General features: G+C 40.2%; 1 protein-coding gene across 2 annotated transcripts in view; it reads left to right on the top strand.

Moving 5' to 3' along the window:
- LOC128737701 (uncharacterized) overlaps positions 1 to 19,382 on the top strand; it is a 378,170-nt gene that overhangs the window by 320,647 nt on the left and 38,141 nt on the right. Inside the window, exons 6-9 of one of the 2 annotated variants that reach the window (XM_053832397.1) lie at positions 14,040 to 14,107; positions 17,053 to 17,188; positions 17,252 to 17,468; positions 17,537 to 17,817. In XM_053832397.1, coding sequence (XP_053688372.1) covers positions 14,040 to 14,107; positions 17,053 to 17,188; positions 17,252 to 17,468; positions 17,537 to 17,817 — 702 coding nt within the window. Of the gene's footprint in view, positions 1 to 14,039; positions 14,108 to 17,052; positions 17,189 to 17,251; positions 17,469 to 17,524; positions 17,818 to 19,382 lie in introns of both variants that reach the window. The other variant, XM_053832396.1, reaches the window with a different exon arrangement.

Below are 19,382 nucleotides of genomic sequence, written 5' to 3'. Positions count from 1 at the left end.
ATGCAAGTAAACATAAACGTAGCTTCCAGGGTTCTATGAATCGTATTTATAATTTCTATTATTTTCTACTGATGTTAAGTTTTGTTCTGTAGACCATGTGGCAAATGTTATAAATAAATATACCTACATAACTTTTGAGCTTGGTGAGCTTGGGAAATTAAATGTGCTGATAAAGCGAAAATCCCCGCAAGACTTTTATGTAGAATGTTTAGTGACTGTTCCGTTTCAAAAACTTTATTAGTTGATTCCTCGAAAACTATATTAGTCGCAGATTGAAATATACTGGGATACGTTTCCGAAGGCCGTTGTTTTTGGCACTGTCAACATGAAATCTTTAAATTGTGGATTCAATCTCTTAATACATCAATCTTTAGAAAATATTCCAACGACAAGCATTGCTCGAAATCGGCCAGTATGGTTATTGTTTCGATTAAAACTGTTTAAAGCTCGTCCAACCTAAACAGTCAAACTGTCCGAAAATCAAACCGCTCCTCACAGAGACGGCGACCCCGACCAGGAGAGCGCATTCAATCGCACGGAACAAACACAAAAGTAATGTGGATAGATAGAATTGGCAAGAATTTGGTCTAAGAATTTAACAACATAAAAACCGAACTTCTAGTCTTTTTCGGCCTTGCTCGATTCTGCTAGGAATCAAAAAAAAAAAAATCTGCTGACTCGGAATAAAATCGAAAACTATTGCTCTTGCCACAAATGCTACTGGTTATCGCGGTGGCAATGGAGGAGGACAAGAAGGAGGATGCACCACCCCATCGCATGTTGTGTTTTGTTATGCTGGTGAAAAATGCATCCACTTCGAAAAATGTGGCGGCATCGGGTAACAAAGACATCGGGAGTAAAAAGTTGAAGTGCACTACAGGAATAGTGCACTCTGGTTTATCAGTAAAATTTTTACGATTGTCTAGATTTTCATTCGGAAAATGTAAATTAAAGATATATCAACTGGCCGGAACGTTGCTCTTTCTTTCTTTCTTCGTTCCTTCGGAACACAAAAGAAAATCTCCGTTCGGCAGTTGGCCGAACCAGGAAATGTAAAATAGTTCATTTGTATTATTAAATAAAATTGGTATCTTCGCGTGTGATTTTCTTCCCGGCATATTCACATATTCATTGTGTGCTGAATCGCTAGCTGAAGTTGGGCCAGGATGAGATTTTTCCAAGCAGATTACAACCCGACAGCGTTGTAAGTAAGCAGACACTCTCTGGTATGGTGTTTTCACCAATGAGTGCTTTTCTCTTCATAATACTTTTCAATTTCCTCGATTGAATGAAGCCGTTAAGATGGAGTGAAAAAAAAAACGAAATGCTCCACATATGCAGGGCAAAAAGGCAACAGTGCATTTGTGCCATTTCCCGCCCGAGGATAAGCGCGGCATGTTCGTATGTAGTCATGTGTGTCATTCTATTATGCCCTTCAAGTGGTTGGAAAATGAAAATGAGAAGAAAAAACTGACATTTCTTTGTCACGGTGGAATGTACGACAAACACAAGAAGACATTTGCATCCTATTGTTAAATACCGTCGTTGGCCGGGGCGGTGGTGGAGCATGGTGGCAGGTTTTGAGTCGTTATCTGCGATTTCCGGCAGCAGGCTAAAACCGACCGAACCATTCTACTCGGGAAAACTAACGAAACGTCGGTCGCGTCGGTCTACGATGTGCGCTTGCCAACGGGTCCTCGTCCTCGTCGTTGGACTCGCTGCTATTCAGATGGAAAGTAACAGCAACAAGCGACCGGATTTTGCCGGTTTTCCGGCAGCTTGCAATTCGTGAGAAATGCTCTTCGGGCACTTTATGGCTTATTATGCATGGTGATTTAAGCTTTCATGTCACATTAGCATTTCGGTTGATTTGAAACGACGGGCGGCGGTGGAAAGGGGATGGTTTTATTAGGAGTTTTTTCGTGGATAGTTCATGAATCTATGCTTGTATGATTAGATCTCGTAGCATGAGCTGTGCCACTTTTAGTAAATTTGAGGTAGTGAGCAACCACTTGCATTAGTTTGTATTACCTTTATAACCGTTACTTTTCGTTAACGAATTTTATGATTTGACGCACAGGAATTTTTATATTTAGAACACACCTTTTCTGAATTTCTCTTGAAGCTTTTCAACAGTATAGAAAATTTTGTGTGAAACTATTTCCAGATAATACTTTTTTAGATTGCTGAAAATGTTTGCTTACATAGAAACAAAACTGTTTTATCGTATTTGGCTCGTGACAGATGATTTTTTGGAATAATCAATATCCGAGAAAATCAGAAATTTTCCATTGCTTTGTTGGTAACAAACAGGAAAAAACGATTGCTTAGTTAGTAATAGTTTTAGAGGACGACGCAGTGAGAATAGATATCCGCTGAAAGTATCATAGTTTTCATTTTCACCGAAAAAATCAACGAAAGGGATATATAAAAAGTTTATAACAGTTTGAATTTCAAGGTTCTATTTGCTCAACCAATCGATGGCACAATTTGTTACTGCACTTGTTACCGTGACCGCACATAATTGCGATCAGCTCCTAATTCCGATCACTCAACCTAAATGGTCAATTTTTAGAAAATTGAGCCAAAATCTGTAGTAAATGAGCACGCTTAGTTATTGTGCTATATGTTTATGTGTCAGTTGTTGAAAAATGACTGCCTTTGGGGCACCATGCACTTCAAAATAAAATTAATTCAACAGGCAGAAGCAAAAAACGTCATCAAAATGTATTTTCTTAGCCGAAGTGCTAAGCGCATGATCAAATTTGCTAAGATCATAGCAGCATGAAAACATATTACCTTCTTCGGTATTCTATGATAACTAATAGATACAAGCATATATAACCGTTCTGCATCAAATTTGGCTGAAAAATGCTGAATTTTCGGAATTTATTCCATTAAAGTAATTGATCGGAATTATAAACATAATTTTTTTTTCTGCTTCTAATTCCGATCACTATATCAAAGTTAAAAACTGGCAAAATGTAAGCTAACGAAGTTACTATTTGTATTTTAGGATTGATTGCAACGTGATAACATGGCAGGATTATCGAAATTTTTTGACGTAGGACTACGTCTTACGGCAGGGTGTCAACCAAAATTTGAAGTTAAGCTACCGTCACGAAAGAATGAAAGATTATGAACGGTAATAGCTCTTCCAATTTAAAATGGATTTTGATCATAAACGATGCAGCAATTTTATGGCTTTCTTGAAAAAATTGTTTGCCAATCGCTAAATAGTGAAAATTAACGAAAGCTTTCAAGCTAAAAATTCTCCATACATTTTCCGTATGATAGTCTTGCTTCCCAGGCACGGACGACCATTACGCACACCAAGCTCGTGGCTGGTGCTGATTAGCATAAGCAAGCATAAGCATAGGCACAAGCATAGGATTCCGTCCGTGTGCTGCTACTCCGTTATTGACCAGGACCGATGAAAATTGCAGAATGATGGCTGGAAAAAGCATGCTAAGGACAGCGCACTGTTCCTTTTTGTGCAACCTTATCAGGTCCCTGCGTGCTGGTCAATACAGACGCCGGCTACGTCCGAATGAGGGTCCTGGTGGGATAGGAAGGAATGTTACCCCAATACTTGTTGCTAATAAAGACCAGGGAATCCTTTGCATCTTCACAAGCATCAAGCTTGTGGCTGCTGCTGATTCAAGACAAAGAAGCAAAATAAACTTGCATGTTTTTTGTTTACTACAGAGCACAGTATAGCTAGGTGCTACATTCTGATTTGGAATTTTGGCCTTCTGTTTTTATACGACAGATTTCGTAGCCTGTAAGAATACGGGACAATTGTTCTACAAATCCTTTGACTCTTTCTGACGAGATTCGAACATGTGACGTCTAGCTTTCTGATCAGATGATTCTAGCAAAAATCTTACAGAATTGTTGCTCAAGTTGATATTTCTATCAAACTTTGTTATAAATGTTTCTACCAAGATTCTATCTCGTTCTGTTCCTTATAAATCGCTTTGTCACAATTTGGTTACACAGCAAGACAGAATACTGATTTTTGTTACTCATATGGATATAAACTAGATAAAATTATATCATAATTTGATATATTTGTGATATGCCTTGAGCAAATTTTGTTACAATTTTAGTTATTTCAACTGCTAACGAGACCAAGTTTCTAACAAAACGCAAAGGAGACTTTGTTATAAAATACTTATTATCTAGAACTCATCCTGTTATAAATTTGATATATTCATTTGATCGGGTTATTAAACCAGTGCCGTATTTCCAAGCCAACTGAAAGGCTCAGACGTTTTGCTTTTCTAACACTGCAAACAAGCGACAGCGACAGCGCAGTTATGAACTATCTTATTAATGCGTGTTCTTTTAATATAACAATAACATATTATTTTGAAGCCTTAAGTTTTCTTCTAGAACTTTGTTAATAGCTGGATGCGTGAGGCAAATTTCTATATGAAATACTTCGACTTTGGCACTGGTAAAAATATTCGTTTTTGATATCACAAAATAGCTCACCTACCATAAATACGGTACAGCAAGATAATATTATTATTATATTGTTTGTTTTTTTCTCATTTTACGCTATACATATACCAATATGGTGTAAAAAGTTTTCTTTAATATTCGAGGTTTCTTCGCGAAAACCAGCCTCACGTAGTTCTACGCCAACTACGCGGTCATGTCTGGAACACAACCTCTCTGATTTGATTTTTACTATTATTTATGATCAAAGCTTTATGAAAACGTCGAAATGACCGAATTTTATTGTAATTGTAACAGTTGAACAAAGATAAAATAAGAGGAAAGTTTTATAATCCGCTTGTCGATCTTTTAAGTACACAAATTTTATGAATATTAAGCTAATGATAATAATGATTATTAACGCAACCAGAAGATGACTGGTAGGGGGATTGTCGTCAAACTACATATAAGCAATACATTTTAGATCCATTTGGTACGAGTTGACAAAAGTTTCTTGCGTTAACAGCTCAACATGACGTGATCGGAATTAGATACACCTGTGATCGGAATTAGAATCACCCCTTATAATTGATGATCGGAATTAGGTGCACTGATGCATTATACTATGATGCATTTTTTTAATTTTCGGTAAATAATTTAGGCATTTTAGTATTTTTCCATGAAACATAATTGAAAATACTTGCTAAAGACACATACCGTGTAAATAAATATCAAACCAATATTTATCAGTAGGGACTCAAAGATGAATCATGCCTTAGGTGATCGGAATTAGGTGCTTTCACGGTAATAACATTCCACAGTTTGGAAGTGCTTATTACTAGCCAACATATACCTACCAGCTGTCTCACACTTGCTCCGTATGCTCTTGCAAGGATTCAGCTGCCCTCTCCCCCATTACCTTAGCATCAAGCGAAGCCACATCGCACAAGCCACCTCCTTCTCATTTTTCTTCTGCCACTACCAAGCGAGAAACGAGGTCAAGAAGGCGATACCGGTCCGGCCAGTCAGTCAGCCAGCCAGCCAGCCAGCTCTACAGGACGGCACCTTGGCAAGCATAGCGTTTCTTCTTTCGCTATCAGTAAACGACCTGTTCGGGTGTGTGTACATCAGAACATAAATAGTGGGGCTAGCAGCTAACTACTAGTGGCGCAAAATCCAGCCAGCTAGCTGGCGTTATTTGCCAGTCCCGAATCCTCCCACGCTCGGTCGTCGGAATGAACGAATCCGTCCGAGAAGGCACGACGAGAAAAAGGGTCCAAGAAGACCGGTACTGGCCGGAAAGAAAACGAATGGCTCGGGCACCGGGTCGGAAAAATCTATCTGAAATAATTATATGCGCTAGATTTGATGCTCCAAGCTCAGAGCCTGGCTTAGGGGAGAGAGTGACGATGAAAGCGAAAGATGCTCCGAATGGTTCCCCTTCGGCGCTGAACGGGCGGAGGTGTCGTCATCGCGTCGTCGTCGGCGTCGTCGTCGACGTCGAGCTCGAGAGAAGTTCAGCACCAACGGAGGTGAGATAGCAACAGTGAGATCATGAGACAGGAGAGCGGTCGTGGGAGTGACTGTGATAGCGTGGGAAAATTGTAACGTGGGGAAAAGGATAGCGAAAAATCGGGTCGCTTTTGGTGCGGGGGTGGTTTTTCATCGTCCGTCGTTATCGTCGTTTACGGCGACGGTGGTGGTGGTGGTGGCACTGGCGATGCTAGAAAATAACAGCAACAGCAACATCATCATCATCGTCGTCGTCGTGTGCACGATTTCGATTGGGTTGGGTTCGAGGTTTTCGGTTATTCACGCTTTTTCCACTTTGTTACTCTATCGTTAAATGTATGAATGATGGGAAATTGAATGCCAGATAGTGAAGCGAACCGATAGCGGGGGAGATATGGTAATGAAGATAGCGGAATGTACATTGATTGCATATTATGCCCTTGTAGTGATGATTATCGGCGATTAAACTAGTTTAGTGCATCGTTGGATGCACTAAAAATAAAAATTACTACTAAATTTCCAAAAAGATACTGTTTAATTCTTTTTTAAATAAATAAATTTATTGATGTTTTCGTCATGTAGAAGCTCTTGAAAAAGTATTTCTACGAGCTCTTATAGTGTTCTGATGGTGAAATTGAAAACCAATATTTTAGGTTAAGTATTCAAACGTTTTATACCAAAAGTCCCCAAGTAACAATTTAGATTTTATTACATTCTTATGACGGCATTTAAGACCAAAATTGGTCTTGAAGACCACCATAAGAGTACAATAAAACTCATATTGTTGCTTGGGTCTTACAGAAAAGTCTGTTTTGCGCCAATAGATTTGTAATGTTGGATTTTCAAAGAACTTTTCTGAGAAAACCTCGTCATTAACAGATAAGTACCACAAGGTAAACATTTGTGACCGCTATTTTTTAGTATCTGGGATCATTACTCATGAAAAGAATCACTAATCGAATGTTGAAAAGTGCATCTTCATCAACTCAGTTCAGTGTGCCAGATTTGTATCAAAAAGTATTATTGCTTTAACATTACTCTTCATTTCTTCGGTTGACAAGCTATCGGGCTGTTGCCAAAGGAGATCCCAAAATTAGCCAAATCTTTTTTACGCACATCCAATCTGCAAGCCCTTGATATTAGTTTGCCGTTAATAGTGTAAATAAAGTAAATTGTGTTGTTAAAGTGGCTCCGTAGTCACCAGGTTACATAGTCTGCATTGACGGGCGAATGACCGTGGATTCAAATCTCAGTATAAACAGGACCATTCTAATTCATGTAACTTAAGCATTAACACTACCATATCCTGTTAAAGCCTCTTGATAGTACAAAAATGGTCACTCTTATAGTGCAGTAAGAGTGATTGGTCAGAGGGGAGACACAGCCTTCGCCAGGGACAATTATAACTGGAGCTAATACTGACTCGAGGGACGAGTGAGTGTAGCAGCTTTCAAGCTTTGAAGGAAGTGTAAACCCAAAGATATACACAAGCACGCCTTTTATTGCAATAAGCATATCGCTCAGCCAATAGCGATTATAACAAAAAGAAATTAAGTGCAGAATACAGCGTGCACCTGGGCGAATTGATCTAATTGCGCAATTGGTCGCGCTGGTGACTTTTTAATGCAGTGTGAAACTATGCTCACTATGCTGTGTTTTGCGAGCTCTTGACAAATAAATTGTGCAAATCTTGCAATAATCTTTATTCCCGATCGCAGCAGATAAATTTAGATCATTACTTACGCTAAGGTAATGTCAAATTTCAGCAGTAACGTAACATCGTTGTAGAACAGCGAAAAAAATCAAAGGTCACATGTCACTGCCTTGAGGAACTCCATGTTTATTGGTTGGTATTTCAACATTAAATCCGTTTATCTGTAGAAAACTGAAATACAAATTGAAATAGTTCGGTTATATCACTGCAAAAATAATACCAATAATATGAACAATGAATGATACTTCTATGGCAGCTGATGTCTGTCCTCCCACAATCATGGGTCGCGCACTATTATTATTTTTTAGATTGTGTTTTTTATCGACTGGATTTAATTTTAACTATTAATATTTGGCAGCGAAATTTATCAAGACTGTGGTTTGATGTTTTCCCGACGTTTCGACACTTTGGCGGGTCTTTTTCAAGGGGTAATATCATTTACCACAGTCTTGATAAATTTGTCTAACCCTTCTACCCTTCCTGTTCTACCTTTCCAAATATATTAAAAATAATTTTTTATATTTTTTATATAGGGAATGGTAAAAAAAGTAATGAAACCAAAGGTTTATTTAAAATACTCTAGAGTGGGGTTGCAAGTGTTTTAGAAAGGATAAAGAACCGAAAATTAAATAAGGGTCATTGAACGTTCGTAGTTTATTTTCTCTTACCAAGCTAATTGATCCGTGTGTTAAAACAGATTGTCATGGGAGCCAATTGAAACGAGTTACATCTGAAACATGATGTTTGTATCAAAACTAAGATACAAATTGTATGCTTTAAGAAATAAAATGTTTCCAAGTTCTAAGACATTCGAAAGAAAATAAAAGTGACCCATTTTTGTGTCATGATTTATCAAGTTTTACATAATTATGGGTCATTTTTCGGCAGACTGCCAATGAAATTACAGTCGAAAATTTTTGATTATTTTGATGCTAGGTAACAGAAATACTCTTTCTAAAAGCACGGAGTTGAACATGTTTTGTAATGTGAAGAAGTTTTTGGTGCAAAGATTGATAAACTGGATGAAACTGGAATGTTCTTCCTAGATTAGTAAAGCAAATACCGTCAGAAGCATTTTTTAAGAGGGGCTCTCTAGATTATTGGAACCGACATTAGTTTATTACATACAAATACAAATTAGTTTATTAGTAGTAGATACAATAATAGAAAACTGTACAATACTGATATAGTAAGATCGGAGATAGTAGATTTAAAAAAGGCTTGCCTTACGCTATCGGACAATAAAATGAATTGAATTGAATTGAATTGAAACTGGGAAACTTCGATATGTGGCCAAAAATATATTCGGTCGTTCAATGGCAGGTGGGACTCCGAACCAAACTTTCTCGGTTGGTACCCATGTATTTATGTAATTAAACTACCGCCGCGTTAACACCGGACAAAATTAGATACATATGTGACTATCTAATATAAGGGAGCGATCACTATCCTGAATGCCGCCAACAAAGTGCTGTCCCAAGTCATCTTCCATCGACTATCGCCAATAGCCAATAGATTCGTGGTAATTTACCAGGTCGGTTTCATGGAGTGTCGGTCTACAACGGATCAAATCTTCGCCTTGTGGCAAATCCTCCAGAAGTGCCGCGAACTTCGAGTTCCAACGCATCACCTGTTCATCGATTTCCAAGCCGCATACGATAGTGTAGACCGACAAGAGCTATGGAAAACACTACTGTCTTACCTGACTCACAACGAATATACGTGTTATTGAAACAAAGTGTATACTATACCGTTTTATTCGTTTATAGCGTATATGCATTTTATTAAGTTGATAAGAATGTTAAGAATTTTTTTGTAAGTTATGTTATTATTATTGCTTTAAACCTGTAACAAGTTGCATGAATAACACTCTAGTTTAACAAAGAAAGCATTGCATATTACTGTCACTTGAAAAATAACGTTTTTGTAGGTTATTTTCAGGGGTGCGAATTAAGCGAGGGAACGTCGCTCATTTCTACTTTTTCCCGATTTTGAGCTCTCGCGAATACAACGTATATTCGCTATGAGTCAGGCAAAACAGGAGTAAGGAGATCCAGTGACGCATTTAGGCCGGAAATCGGACCTATTTTGCCGTTCGCAAAACGCTACAGTCGAGAAGCATGCGACGCCGTATGCAGCTTACAATGTACATAGCCCTTATTAGACCACTAGTACATTAAGGACTTAAAGCCGTGACGATGCTCGCGGAGGACATACGCGCCATTGCCGTATTCGAGCGGACTATATTTGGCGGAGTACAAACTGAAAGCGGAAAGTGGCGGAGGCGTACCAATCACGAGCAACATGTACTGTTTGGAGGGATTCCCGTCGTACATCCGGCGAAAGTCGGTAGGCTACGGTGGACCGGACGCGTGGTAAGGATGCCGACAGACAGTGCGAGTAAAACAGTTCTGTTCTACAACTCCACTAGCACCGGAACGCCCTGTTCCTGGTCAACGTGCAAAATGGCTCGACCAAGTCGAAAGTGATTTGCGACTTCTGAGACGACTGGGAAATTGGCGGGGAGTTGCCCAAGATCGAGTTGAATTAGACGATTGCTTGCTGACGATGACGGCGACAACATCTAAAATATTGAAACACTAGATTAGGTATTGTAATGTGTGCAGGCTGGCTTCAACTGACAAAGTGAATTAAAACAATCGTATTTCAATTAGTTTTTATTTTCATCAGTTACAGTCTCTATTTTTACGGAGCATACAGTTCTGCGTGGCTGTGCGGTATTCGCTGTTAATCTGGTTCTGTTTCAAGCTTGGAACTCACGGGAACAAGTCACGATTGTTTTTGCGGTTCTCCCGGTTACGGAGGAATTGAAGACCCTGGAGAAGTGAAATGAAGAGCAGACAGTGAGAATTGAAGGCCCCCAGACGACACTCCATTAGCTATAAATACATTTGCCGTGCGTACGGATGCCATAATGCATGTTTGCCCAAAATGGACGGGAGCCATAATTGTGGACGAAATTCACATTGTGCGATAGCCATAATGTACGTTTGCCATAAATCGATTTTTGTCTCAATGATCCAGAACTACACATCAACCAATTTAAAGCTTGAAGAACTAGTGTGACCATGTGCTCTGAATCCCTCGCAGTGGCCAGGGCTTCCGACGATTCGACGGTCCATTATGGCAAACATACATAATTGTTTTCGACCATTATGGCAGACATAAATTATGGCAATCGTCTTTATGGCACCCGTACGTATGGCTATCGTCCGCTTACCATTGAAAGGTTTGTCTGAAGGGTGATAATATGATGTTTACACTATATTTGAAAGATCATCGGAAGCGTGTACTGAACGAGCGCAAGGAAAAAGTAACAAGTTGCCGGAGATCCACACCACATCTATAATTTTAATCGTCTTACTGAAGACCAGGAAGGTGCCGGGTCCGGATGGAATCCCGAATGTGGCCCTGAAGGCAGGAATACTAGCATACCCGAATATGTTCAGGACAGTGCTGCAGAAATACCTAGAGCATGGTCGTTTCTCGGACAGGTACAAAATCCAGAAGCTAGTGCTGTTGTCTAAGCCAGGAAAGCCTGCAGGGGATTCAACTTCAGATAGGCCGATATGTCTGCTGGATACATGCGGGAAGCTTCTGGACAGGATTATCTTAAACAAATTGACGACGTACACGGAAGGTGAACATGGTCTGTCAAATATGCAGTTCGGATTCCGCAAAGGGAAATCCACTGTAGATGCTATTCGGATAGTAGTCGAGCGAGCCGAGAAATAAGCTAAACAGAAGCGAAAAGGAGATTGTAAAAAACGCTTTTAGCAGTGCCAGCTGGGAGGCCATCGCCGAGTCGCTGCACAGAATGCATGTCCCTGGATACCCGAGCAGAATTCTGAAGAGTTACTTCCAAAACCGAGTGCTTGTGTACGAGTCCGCAGAGGAGCGGAAGATGATGAACATCACGGCGGGAGTTCCGCAAGGCTCCACCCTCGGCCCAACGCTTTGAAACGGGATGTACAATGGGGTATTGACGTTGAAACTGCCCAGAGGAGTGCTTATTGTCGGCTTTGCCGATGATATTGTGTTATCGGTGATAAACGAAACAGAAGCGAGATGCCTCCTTTAACTGTCGATAATGCAGTAAGTGAAATGCCTACGAGGGTGACCGTGAAAGAATGGAAGCCATGTAGGTCGCCATCCTTAGATCGGTGCGCGTCTCGATAGGTGAAGTGGAAGCGAACTCGACGGAGCAGTTCTGAGTTCGATGGAAAGTCTGTGAGGGTGGCTGTGAGGAGATGGAAGTCATGACGGTCGCCATCTCTGGATCGATACATGGCTCGACAGAAGTAGAAAAAGTGGAAGGTCTGGAAAAAGCGGAAGAGAGGGGACACGAAGAGAATCTCTCATTGTCAGATACGTCGAAAGAAAAAAGTACGCGAGATATAATTAAAAGAAGCAGTAAATTTGGGATGAAATATCTCAAGCATATACAGCATATACGCCGTAAATACAAAAGATAAAACTATACTTTCTTCAACAATATTGTAGATAATACTTAACTCTACAATTGCCCTTTACACTACTTTTTCGAATTCTGTTCCGTTGAGGCGCTGCAGTTAAATGAGCATCTACTGAGCAAAGAATTGAAAATGAAGCCTGGTTTTATTGTACTTTTATGGCGGTTTTCATGACCAATTTTGGTCTTAAAAGCCATTATAAGAGTGTAATAAAACCCAAATTGTTACCTGGCAAATGCTGTTCTAGAAAATAAGAAAGAAAGATGTGAATAAAACATGAATTTGTGACACTGTTACATTCAATTTACCATAAGTTTTAATGTCCACAATAAACACTGTTGTTAGACGCATTGTTTCTACTATAGAATTTTAGGTAAATTTTATTTCGGCTAGATACTAGCTATAGCTCGTATTTATTCAGCTAGATATGTACTAGCTAATTGAAAGAATTGAATCGGAGGTACCAAACTCTGTGGAATGAAAATACGTTACCGATGCTTGTCCTTACTGCAATCTGGCATAATTCATTTGAGTCTTCAGTTACATTTAGATACTTATTTGGTCCGGTAGGGGAAGCAGGGGTCTTAACATAGACGCTGACATCTGACATCTGACATCATTGTATCATGAATATTGTAATGTTTGTAACATCGTGTTTCGTGCTCACAGTAAATCCTGCCCCGGTTCAGAGAGTGGTCATGAGGGTTTCACCAGCTGTAGTTTAGTTGCACATGTATTAATTTCAGCTTTGTGTAAAGTATTTAGGGAGGGAGGTGCAAATCTAGCTACGAAAACTTGACGTCCAGTCAGGGGTCTGGTTTTGGTTACAGACAAAATAAGGTGCTTATAGTATTAGGTTTTTGAAAAACGCACGAAAATATCTTTTAATAATTTTGATGATAGTTTAATCAGTTCAACATTGACCTTAAAACATTTGTTTTTCTCTTATTCGGCTAAATACAATTTCAGCTTTCTGTGACAGATGTTGAAACTCGGCCATTTGGATTTCGGCTATTTTTTATTCGGAGCGCTGAGGGTAGTAGCCTGGTCAGTCGAGTCAGGCGAGGGCTGGGCAAAACTAACAAGAGACGGTAGACCTAGGAAAGCCTATTAACCTAGACAGATCGGGTTGCCCCCCCGCAGTGGCTGGTCCATTCGACGACGAGTCGCCGGCAACACACGCGGCCTGCGGTCGTCTCAGCCTGAATAATCTATGAGGGGTCATAACATATTTTTACGGCATTATGCCGAAAGGTCGCTGTGCCAAATATTGTTCTCCTAAATGGTCCCTCAAGTTGCCAAATGCCAATGTTTTTATGGCAAACCGCTTTATGCCAAACACCATTATGCCATATGAATTTCTGTTAAATGGTCGGCCCCGGTTCTCATTGTATTGGGACGGAGTGATGATTGGCTCAAGTCCGTATTCTTAGGGAGTTTTATATGCCTAATATCTATTATGCCTTTCGTCCATAATGTCTATTGTCCGTATGCCAATCATCCGTATGGCTAACGTAGTGCACCCTTACTAATCTTCCGTTGCCAGAAAAGTTCCAGCACTGGACTCCATCCATCGTTGCTCTGATCAGTATACTATAGCTTTCACGGTATGCCTTTTTCGTCCATGATTTTTCTTAATTCTTATCGGTTTACACTATCATATACGGCTTTGAAATCAATGAACAGTTGATGTGTGGGGAATTAGCGGCACTTTTAAAGGATCAGTCACAGAGTGAAAATTTCGTCCGTTGTAGGCTGACCCTCCGGCTGCAGCCGGCTTGATAACTTCCGACGAATTTCTCACACTTTTTTTAACGTTGCTGAGTCTAATTATCAGCTCACTGATTGTCTCTTTTTCTTTCCGTTTTTTTCAGGAAATTGCCGCCATTCTCATCAGTTTTGATAAACATTCCGAGTGGCAGTCGAAGGAAGTAAAAACCAGGTAAGCTAATCAGAAACTCAATAGCTTTCAACCGAACGAACATTAGTACCTACATACTTATATTATATATGGCTCAGAGCCGCGGGGCTTAGGTATAGGGTGAAGGAATCACTCTACTTTGTGTATTGTGTGATATGGAACGGGGTTTCGGGGCCATTAGCTCGGTGAAATATGTTTTTCCACACGGTGCGTAAAATTTTCGCCTCGATTTGGGAGCCATAAAATTATTACTCACCTCTTAAAAATGTGTTCCGGACGGATTCATCTCCGAGTCAACCAGCAGCAGCCGAGCACTCGAGGCAGGTGAGGAGGGAGGTCATAAAGTTCCGAAATTTCAAATTATATCTGATGCCTTGTCAGCGACTCAGCCCCGCGTCCCGGGAAAGGTGGTAAACTGTTGATTCTCGCGAGATGTTTCACGCGAACAACATTTTTACCGGTTGGTGTTTATGTGTGGTTTTTTTTCTCTGTGTTATATGGAAGTGTGTTGTTGACAAACTTATTGCCGGTAATTTGCAGCGTTTTACGTGACGAGTCCCCTGATGAGTCGTAAATGAATGGAGGAACGTTCAGCGAATTAGGAGGAAGCGTTCAAGGCTGAACGGTACTAGATAGATAACAGGGTTAATGCAAATAGTATAAAATTATTATTTAAGGTAGGGTTAGTATTTGTTGTATCTGTTTTGCTATCATCAGCATGTGATTGGACTAAATAACTTTTCTAAAATAAAAGAGGATAATTATGGGTTCGGGCAGGCTGACATCTTTATGCTCAAGGTCGGTGGTTTTTAATATGCTACCATTCCCGGATAGGTTGGAAGTCGTTTTTCGTGCAACACCTCACATAACTCAAAAGTATTATCGGACCACGGGGAAGCGCACCGAAAGCAAACCCATTTCTCGAGCGGGCCTTTTCGAAAGCGCAAGATTTATTCTTGTAAATACATATTAATTTAACTTTATCATCCGGTGTCCATATAAAACCAAATAAACCCACGCACCGCGTCGTTCGGCAAACCACCCCTCCTCCGTAGGCTGTTCGTATTTATGATTATTGTGTTGTGTTGTAATTTTAACATTCTCGGTTCGCACACTGTAATCTTGCGAAGCGTTGTCTACCAGCCTGCCCAAAAAAGCGTATAATTTGTTCACATTCCCCTTCTGTTCCGCTTGACCAGCAGCAGCGTTTGCCGGTTGTCGCCTTAGCCAAACACGGCAGATACCCTCCCCACGGTATATCCTTCCACTAGCACACGACAGTCGGTGTGAAATTTATTACGAGCCTACTTTAAAGCTGACACAAGGCTTATGCACACGCACACCGATAATAATCCACCCTTAGCTTCCTCGGGGTCGTTGCTGGTGGCCCAGAAACACATTTTATGAGGGATCATTTGGTCGGAAATCATTCAGCGAAGAATGGAAATAAATAAACCCCCCCAAAAAAAAGCTAACAAAAATAATTTATCGGCCACTTTGGGGAGTACAAATTGAAATCATGTGTCATATCCGTCGTTCAGCCGCCAGTACCAGCGGCATAGCAGGATGCTGGATGGAACGGTGAGATTAATTTGACCCCCGGGAGCTACGCGGCCTGGCTGGCTGGTGTGCTGGAGGACCAAGCATTTGAAGGTGTCACCTAATTGAGAAGAATTAATTAGGTTCAAAAGATGTGCGCTCCTCCGGCTGGGTGGAGTTCATCGTTGTGATCTGGGTATTTAGAAGCAATTATTATTGTTGGCGCTCATTTTCGAAATGAAATTACTCTAATTACCTACTGTTTATGTCTGGTCTCAGTATAAATTTTCTAGATATTCATTTGATTTATAACCTATTTCCTCCGGAAACCTGCTATAATCCACCTCTTATTGTACCTTGTGATAATGGGGAGTCTCCTGAGTCGCCCCTTTTTATAGCGAATTTTTTAATTATCACTGTATCCATGCTATGTTTCACTATTTAGGATAGAAATTACTCTAAACTATCTCATTAACTAATTTCAAATGAAACTTACAAATGAATATCCCCTTGAAATCAAGGCAAACGGAGTTCAGTTATTACACACATAAATCCTCACATGATACGTACCGTTCGCTTCGGAAGCGTTCTTACGGTGACTTATACATCGCTAATCTTATCGCATCTATAAATTTGGGCACCTCTCGCACGACAGGCGACCATCCCACCAGCAACCGTTTGGGTTTATCTGTCCCGCTCGACTGCGTCCCGGGCCCGTGTTCACTTGCTCGTGCTCCCATTCGAGCATTTGTTGAATAACTTTAAGGCGGAAACAAAATAATTAACTCCGACCTCCCATTCCCCCAATGTCCGTACTTGCATGCGTGTCTACATATGTGCTTCCGCAAAGTGCCTTCGACTGCCTGGTTTAGTGTGCATGCTTTTATAATAATAATAATAATATAGTTGTATAGAAAACTAACTTCATCCCGATTAGGTTAGGCAGAATCGCCTGAGAGCGCCTAGCGTGGGGCAAATTTTCCACCGGAAATAAATTATGATACGCGAAATGCGAGGCTTGTCGTCCGTCGGTGGGGGGTTGTTTGTTTCTTCCTCTTTTATACTCATGTGTGTGCGCAAACGCCTGTCTGAACGAAACAAACGGAAGGTGGCAAAGCACTCACCAACCGGTACTTCCTACGGTACGCGTGTACATTCCGAGGCGACAAAATCGTCTACACATGAGAAATTAGCGAATAATTAATTCCCAGGAAACTCCCTCCATGTTGGCCGTTATTGCCGGAACAATAACGAGGTAGCTTCCTTTCGCTGTTCGCTAACTATACAGTTCCATTTGTTAATTCTGTCCTTGAACTTAAATGAGCTGCAAGGCAAATGAGTAACTTAGATTTGTTTTACTTTTATTAGTTATTACTCAAAATATCCTAAAGTATTAAAACTTGGTTTCGTGTTTCTTTTCCCTTCAGACCGAAAAGTGGTTCTATGCTGCTGTACTCTCGGAAAAAGGTTCGCTACCGACGCGATGGCTACTGTTGGAAGAAACGCAAGGACGGCAAAACAACCCGCGAAGATCATATGAAACTGAAAGTGCAGGGAACTGAGGTGAATCTCCATGAGTTCCACTCCACTCGGAGTAGATTCAACTAATCTGGTTCTAAATTTCAGTGCATCTACGGCTGCTATGTCCACTCGGCGATCCTGCCCACGTTTCACCGGCGCTGCTACTGGCTGCTGCAGAATCCGGACATTGTTCTGGTGCACTACCTGAACGTTCCGTACCCCGATGATACCAAGATGGCGGTCATTACGCCCAACCTGGCGCTCTGGGGCGATAAAAAGGAGTGGACCAAAGAGGAACTAGTCAGCCAGCTGAAGCCAATGTGTAAGTTATCGCCGCGCAAAAGTGCATCGTTTAGCATACTTTCACTGATTGGGCAGTTTTTCCGGCAGTTTTCAGCGAAGACGAACCGGACGCGACGAATGAGATCGAAATTTCCACTGCTGAAACGGTTGAAGCCATTGTCAGCCAGCTGATGGAGAAGCAACGGATGGCTCGGCAGTCGGCGCTGGTCAAGCAGCTCGAGTGTGGCTGCCCGGATGCTAACTGCGTCGATGGGAAGAGCTGCTCTCATCCGATGAGGCGAATCAGTGCAGCCAAAAGTGATATGGGCAAGCGCGGGGATAGTGGTCACCTGAGCGGAACCGCACCGAATGTGCTGATCGGATCGAGGGTAAGTGAAAAAGATGGGAAGTTTAGTTATGTGAATGTGGCAATTTGAGATGTTAACTATTGATCGGGTTTGATTTGTTCTGTTTGTTTCGTTACTCTCTCTCGACGCACATGAAAGCATGTGAAATCTGCTATGCGATTGGCAGCGAGCGTTCTGCTTATATTGAAGTTATTCGCTTCTATGGGAAAACCTTCCCAAATAAAAATAAAAACAAAAAAGCCTCTGTTACCAGTTTTAATCGCCGAATCGTTCGGACTTCCAATTCTGTTCTGTGCTGCTGTTGATGACCTTAGATTCTAAAAATTACTATTTATTTATATAGTCTTTTTGTAAATTTAGTACATATTCCAAACACAGCAGTCACTGTGCGTACTCTTCTTTTTAGACTCGATGGAGGCGCCTGTTACTTGCTAACTTCTGACGCCTACTTTTTCATTGGAGCGCTGATTTTGTCCAAGTTTTGACTTCTCTTTTTCGAAAAATGTTAGACCCGTATTCTATTATTTGGCACTTAGTGCACTTTTTAGTGTTGGTAATTCAAAAATTATAATTTTTGAGTATTTTGAAATCTTTCTTTAAGAATTAATCACTTTTGAACCACTGAGGCGGTTTAAATAAATGGTATTTTAATATGACATTTAAAAAAATTAAGAATTTCTCACGCATAATTTTTGTTATGATACAATTTTTTAAAGATTTTATGTGAAGAAAATAGATATTTCTGACAATGGAACGGTTATTTCGCGGAAAGTACCCTTTAAGGGGACGTAAACGACTAAAACTTTCAAGATTAGATTATTATTTTATTTCAAATTTTGATTCAGCAGGACCAAACTTTTTTTTTGTTTCTTTGGTAGAAGCTTGGCAAAGACTTTTATAACTTTTGAGCTTTGTAAACACTGCCGGAGGAAAAAGAAAAAGAAGATAAAATTTTATTTTTTCAACTATCTTTTCTTCTTCTTTTTCGTTTTTCTCAAGCTGCATTTACTTTACAAAGCTCAAAAGCTATAAAAATCTTTGTCAAGTTACCAACAAAACAAAAAAAAGTTTGTTCCAATACGTTGTGTAGTTTCTGAGAAAAAGATACACAAAGTTTGAAAATCGTGTCGTTTTAGGAGCGGCGTTTTATTCCGTCGTTGTTGTTCCTCGCCGCACTGGAATGATTATGTGTATGATCGTTTTTCGGCCACTTCCCGAAGTCGGATCATCACAAAATAAGTATCAAAATAAGCAGAAAAGACTGCAGAATCAAAATCTGAAATAAAAATATAATGAAATTTTCAGAAGTTTTAGTCGTTTATGCCCCCTTAAAAATACAGAAGACTATGCGTCTCCATTGCATTAACACAACTATATTTCTTTCAAAGGTTGTATTTCAAAACCAAAACAATACGCTTTTTTGAATTTTAAATATGATAGGTAAAAAGTCCCAGCGTTAACTTTAAATATGATTTGCAATGGCATAAATATTTTTATCTAATACCAAAAGTGTTCAGTATTTTAACAGTTTTAGAAAAACCTCTACACAAAAGTGTAATTTGAGATACAACAAGTCAAACAGGTGA

Source organism: Sabethes cyaneus, chromosome 2, assembly GCF_943734655.1.
Source record: "Sabethes cyaneus chromosome 2, idSabCyanKW18_F2, whole genome shotgun sequence".
Classification (NCBI taxonomy): Eukaryota; Metazoa; Arthropoda; class Insecta; order Diptera; family Culicidae; genus Sabethes; species Sabethes cyaneus.
The sequence above is the reverse complement of the archived record's forward strand: the minus strand, read 5'-3'. Positions and strand labels throughout refer to the sequence as shown.